This window comes from Carassius carassius, chromosome 17 (assembly GCF_963082965.1).
Source record: "Carassius carassius chromosome 17, fCarCar2.1, whole genome shotgun sequence".
Taxonomy (NCBI): Eukaryota; Metazoa; Chordata; class Actinopteri; order Cypriniformes; family Cyprinidae; genus Carassius; species Carassius carassius.
Window position 1 is genome coordinate 15,488,686 of NC_081771.1, and position 21,571 is coordinate 15,510,256.

The 21,571-nt window shown below is 36.0% G+C and overlaps 1 protein-coding gene across 1 annotated transcript; it reads right to left on the reverse strand.

Moving 5' to 3' along the window:
- Positions 1 to 6,816: 6,816 nt before the first annotated feature.
- Positions 6,817 to 10,519, reverse strand: LOC132161194 (prothymosin alpha-A). The gene is made up of 4 exons (XM_059571074.1): positions 10,363 to 10,519; positions 7,945 to 8,013; positions 7,547 to 7,840; positions 6,817 to 7,452 (listed from the first exon to the last, which is right to left on the reverse strand). Exons 1-3 carry the CDS (start codon positions 10,405 to 10,407, stop codon positions 7,727 to 7,729), a joined length of 228 nt encoding a protein of 75 aa, XP_059427057.1. The 5' UTR covers positions 10,408 to 10,519; the 3' UTR covers positions 6,817 to 7,452; positions 7,547 to 7,726.
- Positions 10,520 to 21,571: the final 11,052 nt, after the last annotated feature.

Below are 21,571 nucleotides of genomic sequence, written 5' to 3' on the forward strand. Positions count from 1 at the left end.
GGAGGGAACGTCAGGAGCCATTCCTAGAGGGAGGGGTCCTGTCAGAGCTTTTGTTTTGCAATGTGTTATTTTGGCCACTAGAGGTCCCCAGTGTGCCCTCACATCAACATTGTGCCTTTCGTAATCAGTGTAATTTATTTTCAAATGTTTCTCATTGTGGGCTGTCTATTTAAGCTGATCACTTTCTTTGCATCTTTGCTTGGTTATTGTTGTTCCTAAGCAAGTCACTGCCGTAAGTCTGCTCTAGTTCCAAGATCTATTCTTTGAAAGTCTTTTTGAATTGTTTTCCTGTGATTAGTTTTGCTGTTTTTCTCTGAGTTTTTGTTTTGGAGACTTTTTTTTACTCTTTTTGACCCTTTCTGGTCTGAAGATTTTTCTGTTTTGTAACCTAACTTTAAACAAAGGACCTTTTGTTCTCTTTTGTTGTTTTTATTAAATAAACTCCTCTGAGTTAAGTTAAGAAGGCGTCTGACTATTGGGTTCAATTACCTTCTGTGGCTCAGTGGTAGATATTAAGACTCTGGCATCAAAGACCCAAGTTTGAGCCCTGGTTCTGACAGGGTCTTTCTATGAAAATATCAATTTTTCTGTCCCTATAGCCTTTACATAAATATTACACTTGAAAAACACTTTAGGTTTACAATTTCTTTTCTTTTTTTAAATGAAACAATATGTTATTTGAACAATTACTCCTTTTTGAGTCATCAATGTGGTAATGTTTTTTTTTTATTAATTATAAGACATTAAGCACCACAAAACTGCTTATCCCCACAGCTATGTACAAAGGGAAAGTGCTTTATTTTGAGGTACAAAACAGGTCTTTCTACCATTTAAAATACAATAATGTATTCATAACTATCAAATATATGATGTAAATGAGATTAAAAAAAATAAAGTGCCAAATAATTTTATAAATTATACAATTAAAGTAGTGGTCCCCTGGAATTGTGTCACTGGTGTGCAAAAATCGTTTATTTTGAAATAAAAATGACACTGATGACATCACTTGACTTCTTTCTTCCTATTTCCTGAAGATCTATGAAAAAATGCCCATGATAAGTCCATTGTCTCTTTTCAGTTATCAGAAATTTTCTTTTATTTATCTAATGATTTCATATGAAGCTTTTAGTTAAACTCACTGGTATGACCTACATTATTGGGAATTGTAAAAAAAACAAAAACTAAAATATACAAATGGATTAAACTACTCAATGTAGTGGGTGGACCATGATGACTGACAACATGTGGATTGATACCTTGCAGAAGCCATTTAGTAACATGTACTTTTGATGAAAATTGTCACTGGTGTCACCTTCCTTATGGGTAACACTAGTGAAGATCAGTTTATGTTTATGTTCTTTTACTTGCGTGCATGATAATAATATTACATCCATTGAATTCTAAGATTTACAATGGCATGCGGACGTTTAGGAACCCCTTGCAGAATCTGTGAAAATGTGAATAATTTTCAAAAAATAATTGAGATCATACTAAATGCATATTATTTTTTTATTTAGTACTGTCCTAAGTAAGATATTTTACATAAAAGATGTTTGCATATATGTAAAATGGCAAAGAAGTAAGGTAACACCATTGACAAAAAATGGTACATGTGGTCTTTAAATAAATGCACAAAAAATATAAAAATCTTTAAGCTGCTATTTATGTTTATTCATAAAATCAAGAGGTAATCTAATAATGTGGTCTAAGTTTAAATGTTAGAAAAAGAAATACATTTTAAAGACATCTTGCCAAACCAAAAGACATTTCTGTAGAATGAGCCACATATACAGTATATATTGTATGAAATTCCTCATTTTACTATAGCCAATGGTTTAAAAGAATAGTTCAACCAAAAAAATTAAAGGGTGGTGGTCAAAAATGGTCATTAATTTTGTCATCATTTATTCACCCTCATGTTGTTTCAAACCTGTATAAGTTTCTTCTTAGGTTGAACACAAAATAAGAGCATTTGTTGTAGCATTCTTCAAAATATCTATGTTTAACATTAGAAGAAAAAAAACTCCTTGGTTTGAAGTGACATGAGGGTGAGTAAAATAATGACAAAATTAATGACCATTTTTGACCATCACCCTTTAAATGCTGATTCACTTTAGTAAATAGTCAAGCAGATCCAGAAAAATATGTCATCATTTCCTCATCCTCAAATTGTTCCAAACTTGTATGAGTTTCTTTCTTTGGTTAAACATAAAGAAAGATATTTTAAAAATGCTGGTAATCAAACAGTTGCTGGTAGCCACTGATTTCCATAGTGTGGGGGAAAAATACTATGAATGTCAATTTCTTCCAGCAACTGTTTGGTTACCAACATTCTTCAAAATATCTTCTTGTGTGTTAAACAGAAGAAAGAAACTCAGACAGGTTTGGAACAACTTGAGGGTGAAGATATTTTTACATTTTGATTACAATAATGGTCATGTATCATACAAGTTAACTCACAGCCATTATACACTCTCAGGAGACGAAATAAATGGAACAAAAGTGGTCACTGGGACTGTACCTTTTCAAAAGGTATTAATATGTACTAATATATACACCTTTTGAGATTACACTGAGTTTTTAGATGATGTTCAACACCTGCACTCACAAAATCAACAACACTGATTTTAGTTGTGTAGCAACAATTATTGGCCACCAGATGGAGATAATATCCTTTAATTTTAAGAAGCACAACAACTAAGCATCAAAGTGTTTCTTAAAGTAAAATAATTATTTATTGTTTAAAATATTGCTGAAAATCCATTAACAACTTAAATACAGGTATATTGTAAAAGTATTATTATTATTATTATTATAAGGTTAGTGTCCAAAAAAGCAATTTCCCTTTGACAATTATTTACCACACAATATGTTACAATGTGTCTTATAATGTGTACAAAATGTAAACATGTCAGTAGTATTCCTGAGAAACAACAAGTCAAAAACAATTCCATACTGAAAAGAAACAGTAAATGTGACATTTAGTTAAGTTACTACTTCATAATTTAAATGTAAATTTTAAGGTCAGAATATTTAGCTCATACATGTATCATTTTATTTGCTTTTATAAAAAGTATTAGCATATATATAAATATGTAAATTATTTAAACATATAATATTTCAATATATGTTTTTGGCATAAAAATAAAACAAAATATAAGAAAAGGAATTAAAATTTAAAATATGATTTATACACCTTCCCTATTAGTGAAACAGTCGGCTCTCTAGTACATATATGACCCTGCACCACAAAAACAGCCGTACGTTTTTTTTGTTTTTGTTTTTTCGAAATTGAGATTTTTATATAATCTGAAAGCTGAATAAATAAGCTTTCCATTGATAGTTTGTTAAAATAGGACAATATTTGACTAAGATACAACAATTTGAATATCTGAAATCTGAGGGCGCAAAAAATAAAATCTAAATATTGAGAAAATTGCCTTTAAAGCTGCTGTCCAAACAAAGACCCAAGCAATACATATAACTAATCAAAAATTAAGTTTTCATATATTTACGGTAGGAAATTTACAAAATATCTTCAGTGAACATGATCTTTACTCGGAAAAATGCATTTTATGCAATTATCCATGGATAATTTTGACCCATACAATGTATTTTTGGCTATTAAATATACCCCTGCTACTAAAACTTAATCTGAATCACTGAATCTGCAGTCTTAATTAAGGCTTGACTGTGATTTGTGAATAAAGTTCTCACACATTTGTCATTGCTATAAATTGCTGTATTAAAAACTCACATTAATATTGGTTCTTATTGGTGACTGCAGAAATATAAAGAATTTTTGAAAACTCCACAAGGTGGCATGAGAGTTCTCCAGAGTTCTCACCCACTGCCTCTGATACATTGAATCTTGCTTTGTTTATCCAGGAGCAGCCAGATCACTGGACTGAGAAATTCACACAAAAGAGAAAGACCCAGAGCTGACACACTCTCTATTCTTCTTCCATGGATTGCTAAAATAGAGAGATGAACGGAGAGATGTCTTACCAATACAAATCTGAACCATGGCAATATTATGAATTCCCGGGATGCTTACGCTTGGCCTTGGGATGATGCATTGCATGAATGGAACCATAATGAGGCAACAAAGATTTGGAGCAGCACTTGAATAGAAGCAGTTCTGTTCGACATGAGTTGTACTGGACTAGAGACTTCTGGATTTTCGCATCACTAAGCAATAGAGGGACTTTGAATGTGTTATTTTTTTTTATTTTTTATTTTTTTTTTCACAATTTTACATACAGACTGAGAAGTCATTTACCAAAAATAATAACAATAATACATCCAAATGTAATCAGTTTGATAAACAAATGGTAAGTTACATTAAAAGTCTGCAGTGTAGCAATGTTTTTATAATTAATTTTAGTAACATTTAAAATGCTGAATAATTACTCTTGAGACTATATTTAATATATGTATTATATTTAATATTAATAACTATATTTGAATATATGATATATGTATTATAATTATATTAATTATGTATTACTAAATATAATACATATTGTCATTCATATTGTTTTTATTTTGGGGTAAAATGTAAATTTGGATAAAAAAGGAAACCAAAAAATTCAGTTAAACCCAAACCAAGATTTACCGACACAATGACTTTTGGATATCAAACATTGCTTTCTCTCATACACACACTTTCTGTTTCCCACAGACATAATCACAAAAAAGAAATGTCACTATAGCCCGCTGACAGCCATATTTACAAGATGTAAAGAGTAGGAAAAACAGTCATAAAACTTTCTAATAAGATCAGAGACAACCCCAAGGGGGAAACATCTAATGATAAATCGATTTAAAGACTTGTTAGCACAAAGATGTGCATTTTTAAAGCTGCAGTGCTGTTGATCCTTACAGGTGCTCTGACTGTAATCATCCTAAAGAACCTGTAACTATTTTTAAGTGATGCTATTAATGATTCATTTTGTTTCTACCTGTCACAGGCCCTTGATATCTGCTTGTGGACACGTGTGTGCAAATGGTGGAATTCATTTCGACTTTCAGATATTGATATTTCCATATTGATCTCTAAACCCCACTGAACACAGTTAACAATGACTTGCATACAAAATCAATGTGCTCCAAATGTGTGCACACACAAAAACCAGGCTTAACACATCTGCTGGTTTAGATGTTGTCTGATAGTTACAGCTTCAATAAAACTGACATCTAATGCACAGGGCTATTTATTAAGACATTATTTAAGACAAATCATTAGCAGAATCATTTAGATGTATTGAACCTTTGTTGGTTCTCATGAGAACCCATGTAAGTCCTGTCTTTTTTCATTATCATTCTTTGATTGACACCCTTATGCCCTAACTGCATTTAAACTTCATGAAAATGCCTCTTGAATGAACCAACATAAACCACTTATAATCCAGCATTTAGATGCTTGTACTATGTGAATGCATGCAGTCAGACTTGCTTTTTAGCCCTTCGTAGTAAAACATTTAGCCACCTTTAGCTAAACTAGACAATTCTAGCATTATAATGACTTGAGCTTGTGGTAAGTTGAATGAATGAGGTCAATAGTTTCCTTATTCTATTTGTTCTCTTCCGTTGTTTTCAAAGATGCCGTTTTTAACAAGTACTGTCAACAAGCATTTTTAGCGGTTCATTAGACAAGTGTTATCTTGTATGCTGCTAAAATGTGGTCATGGTGTCTTTATCACTACATTATATACAGAGGGTCCACCTTTATGCAGGTTATTGCTTGTTGAAAATGAATCATTCATAGACCACAGCAGAAAAAAGAATCTGGAATTGATCCAACCTCCTTATATCTCCATGATCTCCTAGATGGATGCATTTCACTTATGCTCCCTCGTTCTTAATCCACTCTACAAGTTCCCAAACTAGCCTTGATTTTCTACTTTCTAGCATGATGGCCCAGAACCCTGTCCATCTGTTGTTTCCTCTGGCAGTGTGTGTCCACCTACTTGTGGCACTGATACTTCCACTCCCTACTTCCCACAAGATTTTGATTTGCTGCCTGCTTATTAAAACCAGCTTGTTTGGAAGTCATTTAGCACACACCCATGTCTTAGGTAAACAGGCAGAATGGTGTTTGCACTATATATGATGTGCATAAAATGTTCTAGCACTCTTGGTTTTGTGCTACACACATGCAGTTTATGAAATACTTTTGTACTCTTTAAAAATGTCTATATTTTAAATTGATACTTGTATCATACAATCAGATCACTTTTTGAAATGGTCTGTTAAAATGACTGTATTTAACCAGTAGCTAAAAATAGCTTTCACTATTTAAACTTCAAAGTTCAGTAGCACTTGATCTTGTCATAAGATTTCTAAGAGGACTCTGTGATTTTGATCTGTTCTACAGAATCCTTAACATAAATGCTACATTGAACACTAACATATAGTTGATTTATAAATTTGCTGTCTTGTTACAAAGGGAAAGAATGTCAGTGCAATTTACATGAATTATCTTACTTTCCAAATAAACTTTTATGCACGCGCACTTGTGCACACACACAGAGAGAGAGAGAATATAAATAAATGTGAGCAATGTGGCCTAAAACATGTGAATATAAATGAAAGAATCCACACAGTCAATTTTATTTAACGCAAGATAATTTATACCAGATCTTGGAGTCTTAAAGGCCTGAATAATTTACATTGATGTACATTTACTTTTGACAGGCTGATGAAAAACATGAACTGCATCTGAAGATAATGCTGGTTCAATTATTCTTGCCCATACAGCTCCAACATTAAAAAGTCATAAAAAAGAAGAAAAAAAAAAGCACAACAAAAATGTAAGAACTCACAAAATAAATTTCGGTTTATTGTCGCACAACAAATTGCACACATACATTGAACAGGCCACAAATAGATAGCAATTTAACAGACAAGAAAGAAAAGAAGAAAATTCTTTTCTTTTGGCCTTGCCCTCTCATACAATCCAACTACGTATGATACAACTGATGTACATACACAAAGTTACTGGAATGCTTTGAATTAATGTTTTTTTTTTCTCATGGTTTCTTTTTTTGCTTAGTTTTTTACAAGTTTCTTTTGAGATAACATGACATGGTCAAACCACAAGTAAAATCTATTTCATAGAGAAGCATCAACTTCAAAGCACCGTTTGGTAACCAGAGATCACGGTCAAAAATGGCTGACCTCCTAACAATATGTACAAAAATATAAAATGTAAATAAAAATACAAACAAATTTTTCCTTTTAAAGTATTTTGTAAGAAGGTAGAGCTTTGAAGTCTTGGTTGTTTCTACAAAATCTGCAGTTAGGTGTGTGTACACGGATGCTGGACTCTACTTGATGATGATCATGTTTTTCCTCCCCCAGTGGACGAGTTAAGGAAAGGAGGGATGAGATTTTCAGCAGAGTAGCTTCTTACACATCAGTCTTTTGCTTCTTGGTTTCAACATCATCCTTAAAACAGTGGCCAGTTAGAGTTAAAACACTGCAGTTTGTAAGGTCAGACTTACACATTTATATAAAGTTTTCACTGCATGGTGGAAATTACCTCATCATCTTCCTCGGCCGCTCTTTTTCCTGTGCCGCCCTCAGCCTCGTCATCTTCATCATCATCATCATCACCTGCAATGTAGTTATTCATTCTTAGTATTGCATCTTTGTTTATATGACTTGGCTGTCAACACATAGGTGGAGCTATAGCCGTATGTTTTTTTTTTAATCATTCTCATCAAGTTGGTTTATTTAAGGCCTTGCCTTCTCCATCATCTTCCTCATCTTCTTCAGCCACCTCATCATCCTCCTCATCTACTTCATTTTCTTGATCGCCATTCTCCTCATTTTCCTAAAAAATAAAACATTTTGAGTTATTATGGGTAACACCTGAGGTCGTCTGGAAACTATAACAAGCAGTACTGGGAAATGAAGAGAGAAGTTGTGGAAACTTACCACATTTCCATTAGCAGGGGCATCCTTTCCGTTTTCCGCCTCCTCAACCTGCTTCTTTTCTTTAAGGTCCTAAATAAAGAAAAAAAAATATGGCTTTGTAATTGCTTCAGTTATTTATCTGATGTAGGAAATTAAACTGGACTGATGCTGAATTCACATCCTCTCTTATTAGTGAAACGTGCTTTCATTTCACATTTGAAACGCTACACTTCCACACTCTTTATCCATTGGACGTCTTTCTCTTCCATCCCCGCCTGGTTTGAAGAGCACACTGAGCTGTTGTAATTTGATACGTCGACGGCGTTAGCACCAATGCGCGCTGTAGTTCAGTTTATAATCCACACCACAGCGTTTAATAAGACACGCCCGCTAAAAAACTACAACTCCCAGATCACAATTAGCAAATATTTTAACTCCGCCAATAAGAGCGCGAACTCGACCACAGAGAGGCAGGACCGACAAACCTCTGAGAAAGAGAGGGAGTGAGAGAAAGAGAAATGAGAGAGAAGAGGGGAACAATAGCGTTGTGCCATTGGGCCTTAAACAATCTGTTTTTTTTTCAAGCACTATATTGTTGTTCCCCCGAGAATGACCATTATTCTTAAGCGAAACTATTTTATTTATCAAATCATTTAACACGCTGCATCTTCGTGGTTTGAAAACGCAGACTTTCATCGCTCTGAATACCACAGGATGTGCTTCCATTCAGCAGCTTGCTCGTATTAATAAATTTAGGTCATATTCGTCAGCTTTTAAGCCGGTTAGCGTCTACATCACGTCTGCAACGCCTTCTCACACCGTCACCATTTATATGTAACCACCACTGAGCGCCAGTGAGCCACGGAAGAATTATGAACATATGCCACTATCTACAGGATAATACAGACCCATATATCGATCAAACAAAAATTTAGCCTGAAGCGGAAATCTCCGCATTTCATAGGCAAACTAAAGAGACGTAACGTTAGGTTTATCAAGATCGAGTAATAATAATAAAAGAGCTTAACAAAACAGGTTAAAAACGGGTCAGCAATGTTGTGCCCACAACTGGCGAGTCCGGTGATCTTTGTGTGACATCAGCAGAGATGAGCGCCACACGCTTGATAAATCCGGTGGAAAACGATCGCTTACGTTGATTGACTGTACGGGGCCGTTCACACAGTGCGCGTTCTTGCGCTCACAAGCAGCCAGACGGAGCGCAACGGAACGGAACAGAACTGGGGCTCTCGAGACGCATTTTTAAAAGTTAAACGGAGCCGCTGCGTCTTAAAAACGCATCGCGCATGCACGAAACAGAATAACTGCGAGACGCGTCGCAACGCTCAAAGACGTTGGTCTAAAATAGGTTTATCTATATAAATAATAAAAAAATACAACAGCTGGACGCGAGAAAGCATCCTGTATGGAGGTCCCTTAACTTCGGTTTTCGCGCTTACCTCCGGAGCAGACCGCGCGCTACAACTCATTCAGTCAGCCAGACTGCTGCATCCGCAGCGGGGTTTCGCGGGATAAGTTTACGCACACACATCGCCGATAGAAATAATTCAGTATTTCGATACCCGCTCATGCAAAGTGGAAGAAGAAAAGAGACCACTTATTTCATTTAAGAAATTATCAGCCATCCCGACAGAGCCGGTCTATATAGACTACAGCCAAATAAGGCTCATATCCTAAGTAGTTTAATCAGTAATGCATGGTGAACTCTCGTTTTCACTTAGAAAAAGTGAAGTGTAACATGAACTTGACCGAATTTAAGACAACGCGACCTGACGCTCCCGTTAAACCAAATCCGAGGAAAGATGGCTCTAATGTTTACAAGCTATTCTTAATATTAAATTCCGTTATCATTACACTTGAAATATCTGTCAAACATGAAGTTGCCTTATTTCACAGACCAGGGAAACGAGTGGCATCGTGAATCGTGAGGTGTGCAGTAACTTGTGTGACAGATCGGGCTGCGGACTGACGAATCACCGTCTCGCGGACTGAACGAGACACCTTCAATAACCGAGCAATAACGAAACTCGTGCAATACACCATATAAGCGGAGCAGAGATTATGCTTACGATCATCTGCGTCCATCTCTCTCTCACTATACTTTTTAAAGAGGAACCGAAAAACGGCTTGCATAAACAAAGAACCCGCGTAGAATCCAAACAAAAAGCCTTTTAGTTGCAAAAATCTCTTTAAAGAAGTCCAACTTCAGCACATCTAACATTTTACCATCCACGAAAAGTCTTTAAAGTGACAGTGAGAGGTCAAAACACCGACTAAATTTGCAAACAGTTTTCCATTAATACAGTATGCCTATTTCAATGCCAGATTCCATATTTCATATAGGCTAACGTTCGTTATTCAAATTAATAAAACGCAGCATCTCTACAAATCAGTGTATTAACTGAACTTAAGTTGCATTACCTTGGCGGAGACTTCCGAGCTGGTATCGACTTTCGTGTCAGCCATTTTCCTAAATGTTAAAAATATAATGGGGTCTCGGAACAAAATAATATAAAGAGAAATACGAGATATGTATAATTAAAAAAAAAGACTATTAAGCGTCTGTAGCGAGCTCGCACGGCGGCAGAGCGGTTAATATAGCAGACTGGGCGGAGCTTTAAGGCGGGAGGTTTTCAGTGATTGGTTCAGTGTTGCAAAATGTCCGCTCTTCTGATTGGTCAAGATGGAACAATGGACAGTTTTTCTACAAAGTCAGACTCCGCCTCCAAACCAACCTCTGACTCATTTATGTTTGGAATAACTGTCGATCCATACTATCCTGGGCAACCTCCCCTTGATGGATGGCCTAGATCCTTTTTTTAAGGGTCATCATCCTTTCCTTAAAACAAAAAAAACCTTGCGTACGCAGTAAGACGACATTAAAACTGCCCTGAAATAATATGTAAAAATATAAAAAATAATAATTTTAATAACAGAAAGCCAAACAAGCATGGAGTTTTTATGTATTTATATTTTTCCAAATATATGTTTTTCCATGTCATGGTGACACTGATCACTTTGTTATTCGTGCCATCATCTCATCATAAACAATCTTTTGTTAATTTGTATTAAAGGTGTGTCTTGTAAACTATCCAGTAGTGATAAGCATGTTTAATTCATACACAAGCGTTGAGGTTAGGCTACTGCTTTTTAAGTGGAGCGTAAACTTCTGCTCTATTTGAAAGAAAGGTCACGCACAATGAATATAATATTGCGGCAGTTAGTGGACACCCCACTGGTGAAACCTGCTCAACGTTTGATTGACAGTCCTCAAACCCCGCCCCCTTTACCGATATTCCCTTTGGGTATGTAAAAATATCACAGCGAGTGATTTATTCAGACCGTCTTTAGCCATAATATAAGAAGGAACAGCGAAAAAACATGCAGTAAGTTCTAGTAATTAGAGTGAGACAAAAATAACAGTCGCGATTCTATTACAATGCTTAACCGAGATTTTTCTCATTCGCAAACACGGATGATTTGGCGGGATAGTGAAGGTTAAGGGATATTCATCAAACGAAGTGTTTTATAAACATTAACAGTGATAATTTGATATTTCATGCGATTCAAAATCTGCTCGACGCGGTGAAATATGGTGTGCCTCTTTACCTCACCAACATGGCCGATTGAAATACCGTATGGCGTCTTAAAGTCTTCTTATTGGCTGATTGGGCCGAATGAACACAGACTTGACGCTTTGCGAGCGCTGATTGGATGTTGCCAACTTCAATCAATTGCAGGGCCTCGTTTAGGTGCTTAACAAAACATGGAACTGGATTTGACCATCTTATCCCCTTTATTTCTCCCATTCTATGTCAAGGACATATAAAAGGTGTTAGCAAATACACGTTCAGGATCGGATTGCACAAGGTTTTATATGGGGTATAATTACAAACAGGTTATTTATTGTCACATCTGTGATTATTTAGCAGACAATTTTATGTCGACTGGCAAATGAGAAACATCACAAGCCATAACATAAGTCCCAGTACCTCAATGCCAAGTTTAAAGAGAGCAAGCTATAGTACAGTTGTTATTGAAAAAGTGGAAATGTAGAAATGAGAAAATAGGTTACTTTTTTAACTATAAATTTCATTTATAGAAAGTATAATCTTTTAATCCTTAATCGCTTGTCTATCTTTTAGCAGGCACTTTTCATCCAAATCCATTTACATTAACGGCAATAATTGCATAGCATATATATATATATATATATATATATATATATATATATGGATCAAACTGAAGTTAAGTGCCTCTCTCAAGGGCAAAATGATGATAGAGCGGACTGTGATCTCACTAACAGTTCCTGGGCCACTGCTGCTTGGAATTAAACCGGCAACCTTTTGTGTTAGCAGCCCATATGCTTAACAGCACCAAATGACTCATGCATCAATAATATGTCATAATAGAAAACACAAATGTTAGATATGTCTGCACCTTCAGAGATTGACTGAATCAATGAATTTCTGATGGTGTCAGATTACATCCATCAATCGATTATATGTAATATAGTGTGCTGTTGCACTAGTTTATAGCCCAAGGACTGTGGCTCACAGCAGGAACATGTCTCTTCTTAAAAAACACCCTGAGACACATTCAAATTTATTTTGAACAATTATAATGTAGAATATTTTTGCAACCAAGTAGTACTATTTAAAAATGACTATATACAGAGAAATATTAGCTTGGTTTTGACTAAACTTTGAACCTATACTTATTAGTAACAGTACCAATTTGAGATTTAGCAAACAAAAATAAAATAAAATAGAGATACAGCATATACATAAATATGTCAATCATCATGGCAAATATTGTTATTTTTATTTTACATTTTTTTCTAAAGATTTGTTGTAAAACATCTGCAGGAAACATTATTTATTTATTAACAAATTATGGATGCACAAGTCATTTATTTAGTTATTGTTCAGTTAGACACTCTCAAACCATTTACTATGAAATCCAGCACATTTTGCATCAGTCAGAAGTCTCATCAATTTGAATATCGGTGAAATGTTTGTGACCGCCCCCTGGAGCAGTGAAATGATCTTCCACTCCGTCTCTCTATCTCACATCCTCTCCTCATTCTCTCTCTCTCTCTCTAGCAGATCATTCTCCATTACCTCTGCTATAAAGCTGCTCCTCCACAAACAGTGAGAGGGCTTTCTCAGTGATCTCTGGCATCTAAATGGAGTCTTTTCCTGTCTACAACAATAATACCCAATCTGGAAATCCCCCTGCTTTGCTGCCATCTGGTATGACTGGTCACGTGGTCTTGCACAGTCCCAGGAGCCCAGAGCCCTACTTGCACTGGTCTCTTGGATGGTCCTGTTTACTTACACAATATTATTACTGTTAAGAATTTGCAAATGGCCTTGAGACTAAAACATGGACACCCCCTGTTTATTATAATTCTGGTCATCTTATAGCACATGCTATGTGGGAGAGAAACTGGATTATTTTAGTATATTATACCATTAGAGATGTTATTTTTTACTATATTTTATTTCTTAAAGGGATACTCCACCCCAAAATGAAAATTCTGTCATTAATCACTTACTCCCATGTAGTTCCAAACCCGTAAAAGTTTTGTTTGTCTTCGGAACACAAGTTAAGATATCTTGGATGAAAACCGGAAGGTTTGTGACTGTCCCATAGACTGCCAAGTAAGTTACACTGTCAAGGTCAGACATCATCAGAATAGTCCACCGTTCAACAATTCGTCTCCTCTGTTTCTCTCCAGATCACCGTAGCCCCATTTTGGAGAATATGAGTTGTAAGCAGGCAACATACACTCTTCAGAAAACGTATCCTTGTGGCACGGCTGACACAGAAGAGCGTACACTGCCTGCATCCAACAAATATTTTCCAAAATGGTACTACAGTGATGTGGAGAGACATAGAGGAGACAAATTGTTGAATAAAGTTGTTATTTTTGTTTTATTCGTGTACAAAAAGTATTGTCTTCACTTCATAACGTTACGGTTGAACCACTCATGGCAGATGGGCTATTCTGACGATGTCTTTCATCCTTTTCTGGATCTTTGCGTACTTGGCAGTCAATGGGACAGTCACAAACCACCCAGTTTTCATCCAAAATATCTTAAATTGTGTTCCGAAGATGAACAAAGCTTTTACGGGTTTGGAATGACATGGGGTAAGTGATTAATGACAAAATTTTCATTTGGGGTGAAGTATCCCTTTAAATTATTAATATATAATTTGGTCAGAGGAGAACTGGCCCCCCAACTGAGCCTGGTTTCTCCCAAGGTTTTTTTCTCCATTCTGTCACCGATGGAGTTTCGGTTCCTTGCCGCTGTCCCCTCTGGCTTGCTTAGTTGGGGACACTTCATCTACAGCGATATCGTTGACTTGATTGCAAATAAATGCACAGACACTATTTAACTGAACAGAGATGACTATCTATCTATCTATCTATCAATATAATAGTCTCAGTCACTATAAAATCTTTTGTGTACTATAAAAGTAGGATATATATAAAAGAGTCATGCAGGTCTGAAACAACATAAGAGTTAGTAAATGATAGAATTTTCAAATTTGATTTCAGAAAAGATAATTTTACAGTGTTTCACTTGGTGCATAATATTTTGACCATCAAAGAGCATAAATAATGTGTATTTACAATTACTACATTTACCAGCTGCTAATTTAATTGTTCTAAACTAAAGGTGAATCTGTCAAATAATCATCTGACCCAACTGTAGATCTATAAAAATATCTATTTGATGTGTTTGTCTGTTCATTTACTATCCATCTACACATTTCAGTGGGGACACAGAAGAAAAAAGGGCACTTCCGCAAAAAAAAGAAAAGGTTGAATAATAATATTGTGTTGGTCAGGTGTTATGTTACAGTTTAGTCATAAACATAACACAATGTGAGGGTTTATTCATGAGTTACTGTAGTGCAACAAACATTTCCATATGTTAAAAAAATTACATTTAGTAAAATGTGTTTTTGAATATATAAGCAAAGCTTCCTCAAACCCTTGTGGGCAGCAAAGAGCTTTCAAACAGAAAGAGTTCATTTGATCTGGGACTCTTCCTTGTTTCTCGTCCTGATGTAGTAGGGGCAGGACTACAGATGCACAGCCTGCAGCATTTCCCCCTCTCTCATTTTTCATTTTTATTTAAATATAGCCTTCACTCGTCCTGCAGCAGCTGGTTCCACAGTTTTCCCACAGCTGGGATGAAGCATGAGGCCAGTGCTTTAATTCTGAGCAGGCTCAAGCTACGTGTTCTTACACTCAACTCTCCTTTCTTTCTTTCTTTTTTTTTCTTTCTTTCTTTTTTTCTTTCTTTCTTTCTTTCTTTCTTTCTTTCTTTCTTTCTTTCTCCTGAGAACTTCTGGAAACCAACCCATGCTGTTCTAATATCAGCCTTTTTATTTAATCATTTGGAAAGATGACCAAAATGGAGGCGAGAATGACATGACTCTATTCTACTCCTCGTCTCTGCTCAGCGGCACAAAAGCACAAATGAGGAATTCTGTCCAGGAGACTGGAGTCAATGAGGCAGAAATCGATGCAGCTGATGCATGTGACCCCATGACCCTGAGCTCTGCGGTGTGTCTCTGTTTGTTTTATGTGTAACTGAGCATGTTAAAGGCTTATTCCAGAAGTTTATTACTGCATGAAGGAAAGGTTCACCCAAAATGTGTTGTAAATGTATTCAGGCCATCCAAGGTGTATGATTTGGAGAATTCTAGCATTACATCACTTGCTCATCAGCAGATCCTCTGCAGTGAATGGGTGCCTTCAGAATGAGAGTATAAACAGTTGATTAAAAAAATAATCACAATAAACCACAGTTAATTAATTTAACTCCTGTCTATCAAATTGATATATTGTCAAGTTAAAAGCTGCATTTGTATTAAACAAATCTATCACTATTAAGGCATTTTGAATAGAGGACTCACATTTTAGATGGAAGCAACATTTTGATGCTGGATTTTTAAACTAATCATTGCCATAAATAAAATTATATATATATATATATATATATATATATATATATATATTTAATGAACACCTTTTACCTAACATGTTTTTCAAGCCAAAAGTATTATCACCGCTAAGCAGGTAATTGGGTTATGAACATCAGTGGTTTTTGTTTACAATCTGATGGCAGTTATGAGATGAATTTTCATTGGCTGAGCTTTGGTAAACGTGAGTCTCACTTCCTTCCTTTCTGATGCTTTGCATGACTGCAGAATAGCAACAGTAGGCCTATCATTTGCTGGCACACTTTCCTAATGTGAGTGCTGGAGTCTGGCAATCTGACTGGCGAAGAGCTTGCACCTTCTGTGCTGGATATAATTGAAGCATTTGGTTTGTTATATTAGAGCCTGTCATCTGGCTCTTGTACTTGAACATGAAAATCGGGCCGGTGGTTCTTCGAAACCCAGCAATTTCTTGTGCTTTTGTGCTCATGTTGCTGTTCTGACACCTACACAAATATTACTATTTATATACTCAGTCTTTATCAAAGTCTAGCACACAGCATTTCAACTTTGAATAAATTTTAATTGATAACAGTATGAAATTGTAATGAAAATGATTAATATTTAATACATTCTTGTTTATTTGAATTTGAATGATTATTATTTAATTTAGATAGAATCTTTGAGTCATGGTCCAGGAGCCCCTCCTACACAGTAAGAGCCAACCAGATCTACTTGTGTTAAAGCCTAGGTGGCACTGATGTGCAGTCAAGACCTATATAGCTCCAGAGCTCACAGATGAATTCTCACATTCTGGCTTTACAGGAAGAAGCTCAATTACACAAGTTATGAACTGGAATCCCACTACATCATTCCCAGCTATTTGGTCATGGTAAGTGAGCTTTCACTGCAGTCATTCTATCTAAAATAACAGTGCACTACTGACATTGTATCTGGTTTTAATTTTACTTCTGCTGACTACAATCACAAGACGCATTAAATGCGTATGACTGCAACAGATGAAACCTTTTGTAACCAGTATAACATGTGGCATATCTGTGGTTTTACACAAAAGTCAGTGTTATGAATCTATTCTAAAAAAGACTAAATCTACTATTATACAGAGCTTGTTTAAAGGGTGTGGTTAGAATTAGTCAAAATAAATAAATAAATAAAATATTGAAAAGATAGAAAGAAAGAAAAAAGGCACATTTAATTTAAGATTATTGCTGGTTGCAAAGAGAGAGAGAGAGAGAGAGAGAGAGAGAGAGAGAGAGAGAAATTTGAATGATCATATACAGACTTCCTATAAAAAGTAAAAATACCAAATTACTAGAGTGAAACTTTAATGAAAAAGGCTGAAACTGTAAGCACAATGACATGACTGGATGGGCTGAAATGTGAAGCTTAATTATTATAATTTGTGATGATGAAATGCTAAAATGAACATTTTTGAAAAATGCATTTACCTCTCCATATCAAAGATTGATCATCTGGCAAAACATTAGCATTTCAACAGCAGTTATTACAGTTATTTAGTTTTTATATTTCTCCATGCAATGTGAGGCGTTATGTAAGCAATAAACTCAAACAAACTTACATTATCATAAATACATTTGAAAGGGGTAATCTAACAGTATTTTTACATACACTTTAAGTATTCAGATTATAAGTATAAAACAGGTTCAGTATAAAAAAATATGCATTTTTTATCTTAATTGCACATAATTTAAGAAAATGTGTAGGTTAATATTAGAATGCTATATTTTTCTTGAGATTTATATAAAATGTTTTAATGTTTAAATTAGTTAACTTTATTAAATAATAATAATAATAAGTTGTCCGAATTTGTTTTTTTTGCCTCATATTTCATCTCTTAATCTTATTAAATTCCAAAACACACAATAGCTGGCACAAATAGCTGACCCTGCTGTCTTCAGATACACAGATACACAGAGCCACAATCTACATGCATACAGTATACACAGATCCAATAAAAAGCAGTGGATAATGAAAAAAAAAACATGCTGAATAGCTCAATCAATAGTGATTCCCACTTACCTTATTTTTTATTTCCAAGCATTTCACTCGTCTCATACTAGACATGCACTCATCTGAGAGAGCTGGCAATAGGCCAGAGTAATCTTTACACACGCACACACGCGCACGCTCACACACACACACACACACACACACACACACACACACACACACACACACACACACACACATGGTAAATCCTGTAATATAAGCAGCTTTAATGCTTCTATCAGTGCATTGCCTATATGTCCATACTGTATAGCAAATATAAAAAAATCATAAAATAACCTTTAAAAAAAATGGTTTATGTTAATAATAATCCATCAAAATAATATTTTTTTCTTGAACATAAAAATGCACAAAACAAGTATTTTTACAAAAATGTATTCTACAAGCTTTATGTGGTTTTAAATTTCGAATCAAGTATATTGCTTCATAAGATTTAATCAGCCTATCCATACAGAAATGAAATTATTTTTTTTCAGGGTCCAACCAGGTGAATAGCTCCTAGTGTGGTGTTTCTCAAAAATTAAATTAAAGAATTTTAATATTATTATTGCTCAGTGTTGGGAAACATGTACATGTAACAGTCTTAATTTAATTACACAATAAATGTAGATTCTTGAATTGAGATTATATTCTTTTTTATTAAATTGCTTTAAAATCTAATTAATATAATCTTGATTCAAGAATGAAGAATTTTGAAAGTCAGTGTGGAGTACTACCGTACTACTTTAAATGTTTATAATGATTAACAGTTGAAAACATTTTGTTATAAATTTAGAAAAGTAATCAAATGTAATAAGTTACATTCATTTTGATAAAGTAATTGAATTAGTTACATTGCTCAATAGGGTAACTTGTAATCTTCCTAAACCTTCCCAACACTGTTTCTAAACACTTGTATAATCAAGATCAGATTGCTTAGGTCACATGATTGGAGATTATGTACATAAATACATAAGTATCACTGACAAGGAAACAGTTGATATGTGTGGGTGATGATATGACAGCATAATTTGAATGTCTGAGAACACTAGCTCCTAGTCTCCTTGGTAACTCACGGTGCAAGGTGCTAGAAAATCAGTCCTGTGAACATAATCACTTATACTCACTTGCTTGTTGAGCAGGCGTTCTCTATAGAGGAGATAAACCACATGTTTGCACTAGGTTACATATGTGATGTGTCTAGGCAGATATGGTATGAGAACAGGGCTTGCTCTCCTTACCCAGGAAGGAGTGTGAACAAACAGCAGATTGCACTTAGCCTAACGGTATGTGGCTAGTCAGCCAGATATAAAAAAAAAAAAAAAAAAAAAAGAAAGAAAAAGAATAACCATACAACTATACAAGCACATTATGAAGGCATGTTCTCACATAATTTTCATATTATATCCACTCATAAAGGGAATCATAAGATACAAGCATCATTTAAAGGGATAGTTCACACAAAAATGAAAATTCAGTCATCATTTACTCACAGTTGATGAAATTCCATTGTATGGGAAAATATACTCTGACTATGGAAGTCAATGGCTACCATCAATGGTTATCAACATTCTTCAAAATATCTTCTTTTGTGTTCAACGGAAGAAAGAAACTCATATAGGTTTGGAATAACTTGAGGGTGAGTAAATGATGACAGAATTAGCATTTTTTTGGGTGAACTGTCCCTTTAAGGTCAAATAGCTGGCTGTAACACTGATTGATTGACAGGGTTTGTCAATGTTAAAAGCACAAGGACTGGAAGTGTGTCAGGTTTTTATATGAATTGAAATCCAGTTCATCCCTCATCTGTCTGTGCACACTCCAACCATTTGTTTTTTCGAGAGCTCAACAAGATGGGGTTTGTGACTATTAACCTACAGTATATTACATCATACTTTTCAATTTTCAGAACTGATGATGGTTTAATAATGCCCAGGAGGAGGATAGTACGCATGGCTAGTGTTCAGTAGGGAAATGAGGCTTACTGCTGCCACAGTAACCAGTGCCAACAATCTCATCACAATAGTGTCTAGAACAACAGACTCTATGGGCACAAGATGTGATCAGTTGATAATTTCAGTAATCATAGAATTTAGATTAGAGTCAGACTCAGAGGACAAAAATAATGTTTGTGAACAGAAATCATTTTTGTTTTAGGATGCAGCCATAGTGATTGAGATTGGACAAAATTCTGAATTAATGACTTGGCTCCCTTTCAGTTCATGAGTCAGAAGTGGAAATGCTTTGATTATGCCCCACAGGACACTGAAATTGAATTTAAATTTAAATTTGTGAGACAGGAAGAATTTACTGAATTAAAATTCAAAGAAATTTAACAGATAATTGGTAAATGAACTGATCCATAATGCAGTTCATATATATGTATTATATATGTATTTCCCTTTCAGTCAGTCACGTTCAACATTACGTCAGTGACTAACGAAATTGGGATCTCGCTAGAGACAAATCGCCTTTGAGTGTTAACAAAACAAGCCAATGAATATTGGCATGTGAGATTTGCATCGTGCACCCCGCCCTGCAGCGCGGGTATAAAAGGAGATTGCGTGCAGTCGCACATTCAGCTTTTCGCTTCGGAGCCGAGCCTTCAGCTTCCTGAGCAGAATGTTTTCAAGACAGCCTTTTGATGAGTGTTGGTCTTACGGCGTGTCAGCGGGGGTTTCCAGTGCTGCTGCTTTTTTCTCAGCGTGCTGCAGCTTCCCATTCTGCAGTCACGCTGCAACTCCTCCTGGGCGCTTCAACACTTCAGTATTTTTTTTAACTAAAAGAATACGTTCTAAAAGAGCTCCATGTGTGACTTGGCCATCTTTTTAAAGATGTCTTTCCACTTGTGCGTTTCTGGATGTGGTCGCTTCCTGGCTCCATCTGATGGTCACGATCGCTGCATCTCGTGCCTGGGCCTCGATCACATTGAGGCAGTGTTTGTGGATGAGTCATGTTCTCCTTGTGGGAACATGACCATCGTAATGTCGCGTTCAAGGCTCCTCTATATCAAACGAGAAGGAGACCCCCTCCACATGCCTCATTCTAGTTCCTCCTTCAAGAGGAGGGCTACTTCGGCTCATGGCCAGGGTGATTTGAATATTATAGTGAGGGCTTCCCTGCCGAGTGAGTCTCCACAGGCCCCTCACTCCTCCAGCACATCATGCCCCTTGGTGTACCACGATGCGGATGCTGGTGCCTCGGACAGAGCGGGACCCAGCACTTCATCCAGCCCACCAGCAGATGACCTGATGTCGATCACTGCATCGGGGGACAAGCTAGGCTCTGGAGATGAGGATTTGGCTGCGTTGCCTCCTTCTGGGAGAGTGCCGTTGCCTGAGTTAGATCCAGAGCTGACTGCTATGCTTGCCCGGGCAACCGAGAGCGTCGGGTAGCCATGGAATCTCCTGAACATTCAAGGCTGGATGATTGGTTCTTTAGGGTGCTGTGCGCCGATCGTCGGCAGCCACCTCCGGTTGCATTCTTCCTGGAAGTGCATGAGGAGGTCACTAGGTCCTGAAGGGCACCTTTTTCTGCTCGAAACAGATCTAGAGCTTCCTGGTCCTAACTAACCCTTGATGGTGGGGCAGCTAAGGGGTATGTGGAGATTCCCCCAGTTGAGCGCGATGCAGCTTTGCCC